The 15,712-nt window shown below is 53.5% G+C and overlaps 1 protein-coding gene across 1 annotated transcript in view; it reads left to right on the forward strand.

The window, feature by feature from the left end:
- Positions 1–7,351, forward strand: part of LOC144717494 (INO80 complex subunit B-like) — a 28,648-nt gene extending 21,297 nt beyond the window's left edge. Inside the window, exons 3-4 of the mRNA XM_078592864.1 lie at positions 5,352–5,527; positions 6,142–7,351. Of these exons, the coding sequence (XP_078448990.1) occupies positions 5,352–5,527; positions 6,142–6,639 (674 nt within the window). The 3' untranslated portion in view covers positions 6,640–7,351. The remainder of the gene's footprint in view (positions 1–5,351; positions 5,528–6,141) is intronic.
- Positions 7,352–15,712: the final 8,361 nt, after the last annotated feature.

The following is a 15,712-nucleotide window of genomic DNA, read 5'->3' on the forward strand; positions in this document are numbered from 1 at the left end:
GGGTGAAATTATTATGTTGTATATGTGGGTTATGAATATTCAGTGAAAATAATACTAATCAAATGAAATTTGGCCAAATGTGTAATTATCCGGAAATATGTTAATTTATGTAATTATGCACATTTAATTATGCCAATTCGAGAGGTAATCGTAGTAATTATGCGAGTGGGTGTAATTATGATAATGCAAGTCGTTATGATAACCAGACCCCGCCTCGGTGACGAGGGTGGGTTATCGATCGGAATAAGGCAATTAATCGTATGCAGTTATGCAGGTGTGGTGTAAGTATGCAAGATTAACTTAGATTAACTCGGCATCGTTGTCTAGGTTCGTCTCATTCTCGCTTTAACATTCCCAGAGTGGGTATTCGTGGTTATATTTTAGGTCCCCGGTTCACCCCGTTATCGCTTTAACATTTACTGAGTATGTATTAGTGTGTTTATTAAGGTCACCAAGTTCAGATCTCAACGCAGAAGCAGATCTCATGCATAGATTTCAGGAAAGAATCACACAACCACTTCTGTATTAATCAATTTATTACTAATTCAACCTCAACTATGATATAGTATGCGAACTCTCAATCCCGGAACGTCAACACGGCATCAATACAGTATCATCAACGATTGTCTGATTTCACTTTGACAACGGCACATGGATCCCGCATAACGCGATGGTTGTTAGTGAGAGAGAGAGTCGTTAATATATGCAAATACTATGCTAAGAAAAACCTTAACGTTAATGAATGATTATACTCAATATTGTTCACGCAGTACCGCACTCCTTATTGATCATACGCAACCCTTATCACGTTGTTAGCACCTTGGGTCACGGGACAGTTGAATATTCTGTAGAGGATGCGAGTACGTGCGGCGATTATGACTGAAAGATACTTGAAAGATTATACGGCGATAAAAAAAACACAATCAAAAACAGTTATTATTCTTAAAGGCACCAATCTCAACAGATACATCGGCAGGTTATCTGACAACAGAATGGCTCGGAGTAAGGGCCTGCGACGGTGCTCCTTTCCCGAAGATCGTTATCTTATACCAAGTTTACTAATTGGGGACCAGATCACCTGATAAGGATCTGGTGGGCCACCACTCCCCACGTGAGCGTGGCTCGGCGGAAGGAGGTGCCAAGAATCAATTTGTATTGATGGATCTGTTGGGAATTTATGCGATTAAGAGTACAGCCCACTAAATATTAAAGATAAAAATTACGAATACACTTATAAACGACGGATGGCCATCACTCGGTCTCGTTGTGATGCCTTCACAGCCACGGATGGCTTATGGGTTCGAGTGTGTTTGAGTGGTAAGAGTTGTCTTGAATAGTCAGTGTTCGGAGTCGGTTCTTTATGTCAAACAGACGCCTGGTGGTCGTGTGGTGAGGGGGCGGTGCGCGTCATACGTATCAGTCGCTCCCCTGTCACCGTGGTGAACTGGTTCGGATCTCCGTTGATACGCTGTCGCAGTTCGGAACCCGGTCGGTAGGTGGCGCCCACAGCTCGCTCGCAGCGTGCAGTGTTGGGTCGTCGACCAGGGTGAGCACGGAGCCTCGTCGCCAAACCGCGACCCTCCCCATTCCGGCGGCAGCAGAGACCTCCGACTCGGCAGAGGTTGACCCACGCAGGCCGAGTTGAGCTGTCAAGCGGGTCTTGCCCGCCTGCAGAGGAGATGGGGAGCCGCTTGAGTCGAGAGCCGGCTCCGGTGAGCCGATCGAACTCGGCTGAGTCCCAGACGAGCTGAAGAGTCGAGCCGACCCGCTGGTCGCAGCTCGCTCCTGAGTCGACCCTCCCGGTCGAGCTGGTTTCCAATGCTCAGGGTCCTTTCTTTTATGCCGAAAAATCCCTTTTGGATCCTGCCCACAAGGCGGGGTTTCTTTCGATTTTTGCTGTGTCAGGATCTGTCCGTAGGTAGGTGTGTCCATGTGTGTGTCCGTACGTCCGTATGTCCTTGTGTGCATCACCCACGGTATATTCCGTTGTCATACTCCCTCCATAAAATCCACGAGCAAACAATCAGATGTTACAAATTGCCTCACAGTCGTCTCTCTGTCTGGGTGCGATATTATCTCTTGTCTGGCCTTCTTCATGAACCAAAACACAGACGTTACAAATCGTCTCACAGGCGTCTTTGTCCGTGTTGCACGACCTGGAGGGAGGGGCAACACTCCCTCCGACCCTCACCGACGCACAAAGAAATGGTTAAAAAGTTTTAAGTTAACATTTGTCCCTTACCATTTCACAGTTATGATTCTGTATGTAACCTAAGGTCTGTCGTTTCCCATCGTGGTGCTTGACTCAAGTGGAGGTGTTTCCCCGAGCGTATACACTCCTATCCCGCGCTGCGGGGATACAAAGACGGCCGGGATCTCCCTTTCTCTCCGACCCTGGGTTTAACATCGCTCTTTTATTATGTATTTTATATTCGACCTGGTGGTGATTCATCCCGTTATCCTGGCTTTTCCATAAGTTTTACTTTTGTCTTTTCATGCATATGCTTATTATTATTAATTTATTTCCGATATCTTAGGTTAAGGGGTAAGTTTCTTGATCCTAGGAATTCGTATTCCTTGGTGTCTGCATGGGTATATAAGCGGAATATAGTTTACGGTGAATAGCGTTAACATTGATGTTATGTACGATATTATGTATTGTGATGTCTTTAACTTAACTTGTTTGTCAGGGCTTTACTGACATGAAGTTGCATTTCATAGCCCCGCAGTCTTTGCCCCACCCTATCTCTGCTCGCCGTTGTTGTTGCTGTCCAGCTGACGCCGTTAACTCAAGGCCTCATTAATTTCCGTCACTCCTTGTAGGTGAGGGCGGTTGAACCTTGGAGTCAGTTCTGGTTTTTGTCTGCCTGCTTCTTCTTGTGTCCCCTAACCCCGGGAGTTATTATTTCTACTTTTATGGCCTGTCGAAGCCCGACTCGCTGTTGCTGGGCTGGTGGGTCGCTGGGTTGGTGTCGTTCCCGGCTTTTTGCTTACGTTTGCAGTTCGCCGTGCTCTTAATTTCCTTCCCTCTTCAACCTTATATCGACTATTCGCTCCTGTCTGGGTGCGATTCAATTTTGACTTAGGAAGGTTCTGATTGTCATATGCTTCGGGTCGAGTTGTATAGATGGAAATAACATTTCATATTGACTTAATGATGGTGATGGTTCAGTAGGCGTAACTTGTGGCCTGGTTTAATTGGAGTGGGTGTGAATATCAATAACTTTAGCCTACCCTGTTGTTAAATTCCGACTTTAACGTTACTTTAATAGCAATACAGAATAACTGAGCTTTTTGTCTTAACTAGGCGAACGCGAACTTCTGGTGACCCCCGCAGCCTTGTTGTTCAGCTGAGTCTGCATCCTTGAGATATACAACACTCTTATTCGTCTCACTGTGGCCATCCAACCTTCTGCTCTGGGAGTGTTATTCTTAATTTCAGGTCAAAGGCCCCCTCACGTTCAGACGTGCAGGGTTGTTTAAATCAGCTCCCTCCCCTGTGCACACAGCCTTGAGCTGACCCACTTCGTTTGACCACTCACCCTGGATTTAATAATTTAATTCCTTGGCCTTTTGGGTTTATCTTTGCTCCCTCAGCTGCAGGAGGACAAGGCGTATTTCTACCTCCTCCCTGTGTGCACGTGTTCCAACTAGCTCGGAATCCCTAAACACACAATCAGTGATGATTCCTGGCTTTCTGTGGTTGTGATTTAGACAAAGGCGCCTCTGCTTCCTTCCATTGCCTTTGAGTTGACACTGCCCTATTATTCGCCCATGTGCTGAGGTCATAGAATTCGTTTTGACTTCAGTAATATTAACATTCAGTATTGGATTAGCAAATGGGCAATGGTTCATTGATGTAGCTCGCAGCCTGGTCTCCAATTTGAGCGAGCGCGAGGATCGATAATTTAGCCTACTCTGTTGTTGAATTTCGAATTTTGACGTTACTTTAAAACCATGCAGGATGGTTGGGCTTTTTGCCTTAACTATGTCTGGCTGACTCTCCCACTGTCTCTGCCGCCTGCACGGGTGACATGTGCCCGTTCATCAGGCCTTATCTTTCCTTGAAGCAAGGTTGCAAATTCTGCCATCCTAGCCCTCCTCCAGTTCATTACTTAACAACAACTGGTGTTTTGCAGTTTGCTGTGCTTTGGTGTGTTTTCATTCATTAAAAAAACAAGTAAAAAGATAATATATAAAAATATCATCAAACATTATTAATATCAATTTTGGAAGAAGGGTTAGTATACAACACAGTGCTGACAGGCCATGTGGCCAGATGACGAACGTGTCATCTACGTATCTCTTCCACAAGGAGGGACGTAGGGTGGATGTCTGGTTGGCATCTGTCTCAAATTTCTCCATGACAACATTCGCTACCACTGGCGATAAGGGAGAGCCCATTGGGGTACCCTAATTTTGGTTGTAGAATGTACCATTCCAGGTGAAGTAAGTGTTGGTAAGGCAGTGCTTCACCAAAGTTTGTACATCAGGATTCAGTCCCTGTTAGACCAAGTCTTCAATGATTGCAATGGTGCCAGGTACAGGTACCTTGGTGAACAGGGAGACTACATCGAAGATGACAAGCAATTCATCTGGAGACAGTGAGATGTCTTTGATTAGAGAAACCAAGTGAGCTGAGTTAAGTACAGCTGAGGTGGTCTTGCCCGTGAAAGGAAGCAGAGTCTCGGACAGAAATCGGGCCAGTTTGTAGGTGGATGAGTTAATGGTGGAGACTATAGGATGGAGCGGGGTACCATCTTTATGGATTTTTGGAAGGCCATAAAATCTGGGTGGTCTAGCAGCCGAAGGGTTTAGAGAGAGCTGCTTGGTCGGTTCGCTTAGAGAAGTCGAATTAGTGATGATATAGTTGGTTTTCGTGGCAAGGTGGTAGGTAGGATCTCTATTGATTTTGGTATAGCTGCCATCATTAAGAAGGTCCTCACTTAATTTAACTTTTCTTTATCTTGCAGGGTTACAATTTTTATGTGATGCAATTACAAACTCTATCTATCAGGGCCTGTGACGAAGTAAATTCTCATACTTCTAGCCATACAGCTCTGTATGACTGTTCAACTTCTTTCACACCGTACTTAGACAACCATGCTAATCATAGGTATGGGGGAAGGACAACAAACTAAACACAAAAAGCAGTTCTAAAGAAATTAGTTTTCAATTTAGAATGAGTTTTCAATTTAGCATTGGCGCATCAATGTTTAGAACGGTTGTTTTATGACGCTTTACGCTTGTGTGAGGGACTGCCATCGTCAATGCCTAGGAGGGGTAACCGGTGACCCGCGTGGTTATAGGGGAGTGCGGGCTCTGCGGGTTTGTCGCCAGCGGACGCTAAGCGCTGTGTGTGGCCCCAGACGACAGCGACGGGGACCCCCCAGCCCTGCCGGATGCTGAATCGGGACCCGAGGATGAGGAGGAGAAGCGCTGGCTCGACGCCCTGGAGCGCGGAGAGCTGGACGACAATGGGGAGCTCAAGAAGGAGGTGGACGAGTCCCTGCTGACGCCACGGCAGGTGAGCTCCCTGCCTTGGAATTCACCCTTGAGGCTTGGGAATGTCCCCCTGTCTCTGCATCTCAACCTGCATCTCCCTCTTTTAACAGATTGACAGCCAACGATGTGTAACCTTGCTGATAAAGATACCGACCCAGGGAGGGCACCGAACCCATACATCGTCCACTATCACCCAACTTATGTTACGTGGAATGCCAATTATTCACTATGAATGGCCCTTCTCATGAGTGCCTGTTATATATTTTAAAGTGACATTTTGTCAAGACATTGCCAATTGCATCTGAGCAAGCCCTTGTTCGAAAGTGCATTGACGCACAAGACAAAGATCCCCCGTATAGCCTTAACAGACTGTTGGGGAAGGTGCTGTTAGCGAGCACCTATGAAGGCCGGAACGGTACACGAAGGGGAGGGTGGCCACCACCACGTCCAGAACGCCTTTGTCTCCCCCGGTCCTGGAGGCCCAGGACCAGTTCCGAAAATCGCCACTGGTATTGGCCGTGAGCGGGAATTGAACTCGAGTCGCCGGGTTCATAGCGCAGCACACTAACAACTGCACTACCACTTCGCACGCACGTACTCGTGTGTGTGTGTGTGTGGTGTTTGTTTCGCGAGCAGCGCGCACTGCTGCACCGTGATGCGGCGCCCACCCAGCCGCTGCTGGAGCTGCCCATGGGCTACAAGGAGAAGGAGATGACGGCAGAGATGCTGATGAAGCGCGCGGAGCGGGCGCGCACGCGCCGCCTGCAGGCCGCGCGCAAGGCCGAGGAGAGTCGCAAGCAGACAATAGAGCGCCTCACCAAGACCGGCCGCGCCAAGTCCGGCGGCAAAGCCGGGGGCCGCGTGGGGGCGCTGGGCCGGCGGTGGCCCATGGCCCCCACCGTGCGCTACTCCAGCTCCGCCTCCGAGGGGACCACCGTCTCCTTCCCACCCGGCTTCCCGCTGCCGGCGCTGCTGGGTCCCGCACCGCCCCCTCCGCCCGCCCCCTCGCAGGCGCTGGACTGCGGCGTCCCCGGCTGCACCAACAGGAAGCGCTACAGCTGCGCTAAGACCGGCGTGCCGCTGTGCAGCCTCGAGTGCTACCGCAAGAACCTCGCGCTGCAGGCGAACTCGTAGCCGGGCTCCCATGGAGCGGTGGTGCGGAGAGATTTGCGAGCTCATCTCCGCATTCCCGACTGTTGTACATGGAGTGGACGATGCGATTAGAAATCTTCCTTTTTGACTGTTGCTGTACATATGAAGATAACATGGATTTTTAGCGGTCAGCGCCATGGTCAATTGTGCACATAGCGGCATTGTCACCTTCCCTGTGAGCGGCGTTACCTTATGTACTCCAGCGACAAGGAGCAACGTACAGCTGATACAGCATCCTTCAGGCATCCTCGCATTCCCGTGCAATGACAATAAACAACAAAATCTTCGGAACGCAACCAATTCAGTGATGACTGATGTCTCCATTGATTAATCAACCCACGTATTTTACGTCGAGGATGACAAGAATCACTTAATGGTACGAACTATGTGCCATTAAGTGAGGGTGAGGGTACGTTAGGGCACGTGATGCTGGTGGCTTGGTGTGATTGGCTACGAGTCTTGCTCAAGCGAATCCTTGCGTGGAGCAGCCTGACAAGACCTTAATGATGCCCGGATACGAGAGGGGCCTCCACTGCTTCTACTGAACTCGGCAATGGTGTTGATGCCTGGAATTCTGTATTCATTGTTGTCATGAATACATTTGAGTAAAAGCGGCTTGATTGTTCCGCGTGGCATGAAATGTTGACCTAACACAAAATTTGCTTTACATAATAAATGCGCATTGTTGCAGAAAGGCTTCACATAAAGACGTGTTTTTAATGATGAATGGACAGTGATGTAGTTCTGGAAGGTATCTTGTCATTTTATTGTATTTTATTTATTTGTCGAGGACTGTAGGGTATGATTTATTCATGATACACAATGACAGAAGCCAACATTATATTCCGGATTCTTTGATATCTCGCATGTACACAATGTTCAACCACTCACACACAGATTTTAATGCAAACAAGTCTTATTTATTTAAAAAAATGTGAGTACCAATCATCAAATATGCAACTGACATTTGGTCCAAAGAATACTTGATACTGTTCTACAAATGAAAACTTTGAAAACAGAAATGAATGGCATAACTCGGAATTTAGGTTAATAAGGCATCAATGCACACTGATAAATAAAGATAAGGCAAGCAACACAACAGAAGCAATCTGCTTTCAGTCTGTAGCAGACAGTCTCATGCTCGCGTTGAGTAGGTGACACGGCAGTCGTCGTGCAAACAGCGGAGACAGCGACCCAATGGTTGATGACGCAGCAGCAGCAGCAGCCAGGAGGTTGATGCAGCTGGTGACTTGTCAGCTGTGGTCAGGTCTTGACGACGTGTAGAATGATGATGTTCTTCAACATCTGTACCTTGGTAATAATTCACGGAGTTTTTACAGGCACTTTTCGTTGGGCTCGTGTCATCCATGGCGCGTGACCTTGTTCGGTGCAATGTTAACGTCTCTCCCTCTCCAAATTAATGCCTTTCTCGAGTAGGCAAATGTCTTCTCTCCTTAAATATTTCTTCTGCAACACTCAACGTGAGTTCCCTTAATCGCACTTGCCATATGTATTATTCAATCACTGAAAATCTGAAAATGTGCTTTTAGCATCTCCACTCTTTCAGCGCCATACAATACTTATTATTTAATTTAAATTATTCTCGCAAGTTCGTGTCTCGTGGTTTTCTTCCATCAATTACAAGACGTCCTCAATAGTCACCAGGTCCATAGATCTGTCTAGCCAAGGCCATAGCCATGGAATCAACATTGGGGGGGGAGCAAATCTTCTAGGGGGTCTGGGGGTCCCCCCTCCAGAAAAAAAAATCTCAATTTGAAAACTAATTTCCCGCCTAAAATATATCATATAAACTCTGCATCATTATTCTTCGCCAGTGTACATGAAAAACCCACGACCGACCGATGCAACCGTATGAACAAATATATATGGTAAAGAAAAATATGAATTTCGATTTAAAGCTTTCGTGACTGCAGGGATTCATCTTCTTCGTTCTTTCGGTAAAGTCACGTAGAAGGGAAATAATAAAATTAAATAAAAATAACTATTACTTTATTATGTTTTATTTTTATTATTTTATTATTTCCCTTCTACATGATTTTACCGAAAGAACCAAAAAAATATATGAATGTCAAGGTGTCTATGGCAGTATATAGTACGGGGTAGATCTTGTGATGCCGCTGCCACGAAGCCGTTCGGCAGGCGCCCAAACCCCCGACTTCGCCACCACCAAGCAACGGAGCCAACCCCGCGTCCCCCTCACCAATCCTCACACGAACACACCCGCACGCATTTCCCCCCCCCCCCATAGAGCTCCGAGGGGAGGTCACCTGGCCGACCGGTTTTTATCCGAGAAACCCTTATCGGGGTTAACTCTCACGGTTTCCGGCGATCAGGGAATTGGACGACCTCCCCCGTGCTACGTTGCGCCGCGGCGCTGCGACCAGCCGTAATATGGTGTGGTCGCGGCATGGGGCATTCGGCCACCGCGGTTGAGGTGCATTTTCCCCCCACACACACCCCCACGGGTCGACGGGGCAAGCAGGGGAGGGACGGGACAGCACGAATAGCGGGACCGCAGGAGCTGTTGCGCATAGTCATGGAGGGTTGGGATAATTACGCTTGAGCGCGCAGGCACCATTGTTAGGGGAGTTTAAGGATAAGGCTATTAGTATAAATAATTGGGAGAGGGGAGGCGCGCGAGGAGCCATGCACAGCTTCCCACGACGGGCCTTTGTGATGGACACCGCCGCATGAACCTCGGTGATGGGGGCCTGCGTGAGAAAAGGATTGATTGGAATTTGCGCCGTGCAGGTCGCTCATTGATTAGCGGAACAAAGGCACCGCGGAGCTGCCTGGCCCGGGCGAGGGGGGCGCGTGCCATTGTTTGGAGTTCACGCCGCGCGGACAAAGGATTAATTAGCATAGCGAAGGCGCACGGTGCGTGGGAAGGGGGTAGGGGTCCGGGAATCAGGATAAATGGGAAGCGCAAAGGGGAAATCGGACGGTTCTCTCCAGGCCAGCGGACCCGCAGCAGCTCCAGCCAGCGACCCGGACGTCCGTGCGACGCGTCGAGGTGCGCTGTTAGCACCGGGAGCAGCGAACCACCGCGGGCACCAAACAGTGAGTGGGGAGGTGAAGTAGGGTAGCGTAAGCCGATAAATAGGGAATAGGTACAGGTTTGGGTGGAATAGGCCAGCCTCGTCGACTCACTGATTCAACATCAATTCGCAGGTAGCATATAATAAATCATTAATAGCGAAGCGTGGTCTCGCGTGATCTTGTTGAGCAGTGTGTCGCGTGGGGAGCTGCGTGTGTGTACGTGCGACCACCCCGTGTGCGATACAGGTGCGCAATCATAACGCGAGTTGAGTTGGAGTGCGCGGAGCGGCGTGTGTGTGTGGGCGTGCGTACGTTCGCTCCGTGTGGGTTGCAGGCGCGCGATTAGGACAGGGAGGTATCGTAGTAGGGAGGGGCAGAATACTACTCGGTAATTAGCCATGCCGGCTACGCGGACCCGCGGGGGAGGGGAATCCTCGGGCGATGGTTCCCACGCCACGGGTGAGGAACCTAGCAGCGGGGGGGCGATTGATGATGCTAGCCCGGCCGTTAGCATTATCGAGGGAGGGATCTCGGGGGCTAGCGACCCTCACATATTGGTGTCAGAAACGGGACGATCCCCCGCACCCCCAAGGGAAAGAGGCCCCCCAACCCAGATTAAAATCAAATGCACATTTACGGGCAAAGGAATTCCAACATGGAAATCGTTTGCCCGCAGCGTCAGGGGGGCGAAAAAGGTTAATGGGTGGTCAGATGAGGAGGCGTTGCAGCAGTTAGAGCTACATTTAGATGGGCGGGCAGCTGACTTTGTGGAAGCTTTGCCCGCAAGCGCACAAAATCAGTGGGAAAAATTAATGTGCGAACTCGAACGACGCTTCGGCGCCTATGACGAGGAGGATGCGCAGACGGCCTTAGAGGCACGCCGCCGCCAACCCGGCGAAGATCTACGAGATTACGCCGAGGATGTGCGCATGTTGACCCAGCTCGCGTACCCAGAGTACGAGGCAAAAATAATTGAGGGCCTCGCCGCCGGTAAAATCCAGCGATATTTGGCACACACCCCGTGGTGGCAGCCAAATGTAGACGGTGCACGACTCTCCTTTAACACCCTCGTCGAGCGCGCGCGAAAATGCGAGAAACTCTCGGGTGAGCGCGCGCAGCCTCGAGGGAGGGGACGAGAGTGCGCCGTAGCGAGCCTACTCTCCGACGAGGAGGAAGAGCTCGCCATTGCAGTAAGGGGACGGGCAAGGGAGCCCCAGAGACCCAGCGAAACAACTCCGGGGTGGGTAGCTGGGTTACAGACCGGCATGGGAGATATTGCTAGCCAGGTACACCAAGTACGCGAGGAAGCAAATAAAAATGTGAAGACCCTCCAGTCTGAGATGGGTGAACTACGCTCGACAGTAGGGGGACTAGCCGGGAGGGTGTCCCAATTAGAGTCCGATGTGGGGCAACTGCGTACTGGGGGAGGGAGAGGGAGCGGACAGGGGACCCGCTACGGAACCGCCCCCCCTCCCCGGGCATGTTATATGTGCGACCGCCGAGGGCATCTAGTGAGAGACTGTCCTGAAATCACCCGAGCCTCGGCAGGCGCGGGGGTTAAACTCCAACGCCTCCTAGTGAGCGGACCAACTAGGGGTGCAATCGACGCGGTCCCGATACAAATAGACGGTAATGAGAATAATGGCGAGCGAGTGATCTCCACACAGGTTCCAGCAACAACGCCCACGGAAACGGTGACTCCTGGCGACTGGCTACGGGAGCTGGTGGCGGGGATCACGGGGGCCACGTCGCTGGTGGAAGGGGAGGTTAACGGAGTGCGTACCCGAATCCTGCTAGACACGGGGGCGGTGGCCTCGCTCGTGAGCGCAGCGCACTGCAGCGCGATCGGGGTCGACGTGCGTCACCTGCAGGCACCGGACCGCGCGCTGCACACGGCGAGCGGAGCCGGAATGGGGCTGCTGGGGAGAGCCACCCTAGAGGTCCGCATAGGCAGTCAGGTGTGCACCCAGGAGTTCTACGTGTCGAGTGCGTTGTGTCACGAGTGTATCGCAGGTACCGACCTCTTAGAACGGCTGGGACTCAACGTGCAACCCCGCCAGCGATGCGCCACCATGGAGAGCAACGGCGAGCGGATACCATTCTTGGGACGAGAACCGATGCGCCCCCGCTTCGCACCTGTGGCCGCTATCCTGGCGACGGCAGTCACCATCGGCCCGCTCACCGAGATGCTGGTGCCGGTGGCAACATTCCCCACCGACCCCGCGCTCCGACCATCAGGAGAGGTAATGCTAACTCCTCACCCGGAGTTGGCAAAACGGTATGGGATAGTGGGATCCGCCACGTTGGTAAACGCAGATGGGGACCGATTGTTTATGCGGATGTTTAACCCCCACAATACCCCAGCGATACTGCGACGGCGCACCCCGATAGCCACCGTACACCCCCTGCACGCACGCCACTCTAACGACTCGGTATTCGCACTCTGGGCGGAGGACCCCGGGCGTCCTGAGGGTGACCAGGACCTGGCCTGGCGAGTCGGCCCGACTCCCCGAGCCGAGGTCGTTCCCCTGCTCGACGCGTTACATGTACCATGGGCGGATTTACCTAAGGGAGAGGCCGATCGGCTGCGCGAGTTACTGCGGGAGTATGCCGACGTATTCAGTGAACACGACTCGGACGTGGGTCGGACCGATCTTGTTAAGCACCAAATTGACACCGGTGCAGCCCGACCCATCAAACTCCCTGCATACCGAGTGGGCGCACCCGAACGCACCCAGATCAAAGAGGCGGTTGGGGACATGCTTCGCGATAACATAATTCAGCCCTCGGCGAGCCCCTGGTCAGCCCCAGTGGTACTAGTAACGAAAAAGGATGGGTCAACCCGGTTCTGCGTCGATTACCGTAAACTGAACGCAGTCACGCTCGGCGACGCCTTCCCCATACCCCGCATCGACGACACTTTTGACAGCCTCGCCGGAGCGCGATATTTTTCCACCCTCGATCTCGCGTCCGGGTACTGGCAGGTGGAGATGGCGGAGGAGGATCGGCCGAAAACCGCATTCACCACCCCGATGGGACTATTCGAGTTTCGAGTACTCCCGTTCGGACTCACCAATGCACCCGCGACGTTCCAGCGGCTGATGGAGTTGGTGATGCGGGGTTTGCAATGGGAACAGTGCCTGATTTACTTGGACGATGTGATCGTGTTCAGTAGATCTTTGTCTGAGCATTGGTCCAGGCTACGAGAGGTGTTCCAGCGACTGCGAGCGGCTCATCTCAAGCTCAAGCCACGTAAGTGTTACATCGCACAACGCGAGGTGGGGTACCTCGGGCATCGCGTCAGCGAGGCAGGCGTGCGTACCGATCCGGAGAAGGTACGCGCCGTTGTGGAGTGGCCACGGCCAAGGAATCTGACGGAGATCAGATCATTTTTGGGGCTCGCCACCTATTATCGTCGATTTGTAAAGGGATTCAGCGAGATTGCACGCCCCCTCACCCAACTCACCTCCCCTAAGCACCCCTATCAGTGGACGGGGGCCTGCCAGACGGCCTTCACGACTCTCAAAGACCACCTCACCCACGCCCCCACCCTCGCTTTCCCCGATTTTACCACCGATTTTATTTTGGACACCGACGCCTGCAGCAGCGGGCTGGGCGCGGTGTTGTCACAGGTACAGGATGGGACAGAACGTGTCATCGCGTACGCCAGCCGGACCTTGAGTGGGGCCGAGCTGAACTATTGCGTGACCCGCCAAGAGTTGTACGCCGTGATTTTCGCATGCAAACAGTTCCGGCCGTATTTGTACGGCAGGAGATGTCGCGTACGCACCGACCATTATGCTTTGCAGTTCCTTCTTACATTCAAGGAGCCGCGGGGGCAGATGGCCCGGTGGTTGGCGCAGTTGCAGGAGTACAACCTGCAAATCGAGTATCGGGCTGGCCGGACGCATGCAAACGCGGACGCCTTGTCGAGGCGACCCACGGTGTACGCCGAGACAAGGGCGGAGGAGGCCTGCCCGTGTTTCACGGGGGGACGCTGCCGGCAGGCAACGGACCCCCGAGCGGCCGCGGCCACTGACCCCCCCCCAGCGAGAGAGAGTGCAGTGTGCGCCACAGAGACCCTCACAGGTGGCACCGAGGATCCCGTCGACCGCCCGGCAAGCGCGGGACCCGCGGCTCGGGACCCGATCGGACGGATCCAGGAGGACGTCGGCTGCGCCTTCCCGGGCCTGAACGACGAGCAGCTGAGACAGACCCAGCAGCGAGATCCCGATCTGGCGGCAGTGGAGGCGGCCCTGCGGGAGGAAAAGAGCGCCCTACCTGGACCCTGGAGCGGTTTGTATGCCCGGTTGTGTGTGCAGAACGGAGTGGTACGGGAGTTAACCGAGGCCGGCCAGCCGGGGTGCATCTGTGTTCCTGCCCAGGTGCGACCCCAGCTGCTACGGCTGGTGCATGACCACCCACTCGGGGGCCACGATGGGGAACGACGCACGCGAGAGACCCTGCGTCGCCAGTATCTCTGGCCCAAATTGGCACAAGACGTGGCGGCCTGGGTACAGGGCTGCCGCGCCTGTCAGCAGTGCGGGCCGAAACCGGCACGATACCAGGTACCCCTAAGGCCGTTCCGCGTCAGCCGCACGAATCAGCTGGTCGGGATCGATCTACAGGGGCCATTCCCACGATCCCATCGAGGCAACCGGTATATTCTAGTCGCAGTAGAGTATTTCACCCGCTACCCCGTGGCAGTGGCCATCCCTGATAAAACGGCCTTGGTGGTGGCCCGGGCATTCGTGGAACATTACGTACTCAAGCACGGGATCCCAGAACGAGTCCTCACCGACCAGGGTAGCGAGTTCGAGGCCGAGCTGTTCCAGGCACTGTGCCGAGAATTCGGAATCCAGAAGGACCGAACCACAGCGTACCACCCCCAGGCGAATGGTATGGTAGAACGCATGAATCAGACCCTAGCGGGGAAACTCAAACGTATGGCGGCTGCAAATCAACGGGATTGGGACGAACACCTCCCCTACGCACTTTTCGCCTACGCCACCACCGTACACACGTCGACGGGGCAAACCCCGTTTTTAATGATGTTCGGCCGTGAGTCTCGTTTACCCGCAGATCTGCTATTCGGCGTCCCTTCCCCCCAGCCGGAGGAGGGAAGCCGCCCCGTGGAACACCTGTTGGAGACCCTGCGAGAAGCCCGAGGCCGAGCATACCCGCAAGGGGAAGCCGCGCATCGGCGGCAGGAACAGGGCACCCGACCCCGCATGGAACCCCCCTTATTCCTGACAGGTGCTAAGGTGTGGCTACACACCCCTCGCGTCGGGGCCGGGCAGGTGGGGAAACTGACGACCTACTGGCGGGGACCCTGGACCGTGGTGCGGCAGATATCCCCCTAGACGGTACTAATCTATGGCGGGGAGAGGGATCGAGAGACGGTGGTCAACGTCCGCCGCTTAAAACCGTGGAAAGCGGCCCTGGCGAGAGAGGACCCCGTCACCCGAAGGCCCCGAAATCCCGGAGTACCCGCACCCCTCGTGTTGGGGGGCCTCGCACACTACATGGGCCCCGCCGGGCCCCCGAGACGCCCCGATCCAGTCCGGAGAAGACGCGGACGACGGCCACTAAACCCTTCCGCTGCTGAGTTTGTGCCCCAGCCCACAGGTGCCGGAGGACGGGGAGAGCCGCTGGAGTGGAGGAGGAGACCGCCGCAGGAGCTACAGAGGACGGAACCACCCGCCCCGAGGCCAGCCACCAGGTCCGGACGGATCCCCCGGACCCCGCAACGTTTCCTCGTGGGCGCGGCCCAAGCGAGGTGCTCCAGTCAACCCGGGACGGGGACTGGCACCTCGGGGGGCTATGTGATGCCGCCGCCACGAAGCCGTTCGGCAGGCGCCCAAACCCCCGACTTCGCCACCACCAAGCAACGGAGCCAACCCCGCGTCCCCCTCACCAATCCTCACACGAACACACCCGCACGCATTTCCCCCCCCCCCATAGAGCTCCGAGGGGAGGTCACCTGGCCGACCGG

This window comes from Lampetra planeri, chromosome 4, assembly GCF_965212315.1.
Source record: "Lampetra planeri chromosome 4, kcLamPlan1.2.h2, whole genome shotgun sequence".
NCBI classification, from domain to species: Eukaryota; Metazoa; Chordata; class Hyperoartia; order Petromyzontiformes; family Petromyzontidae; genus Lampetra; species Lampetra planeri.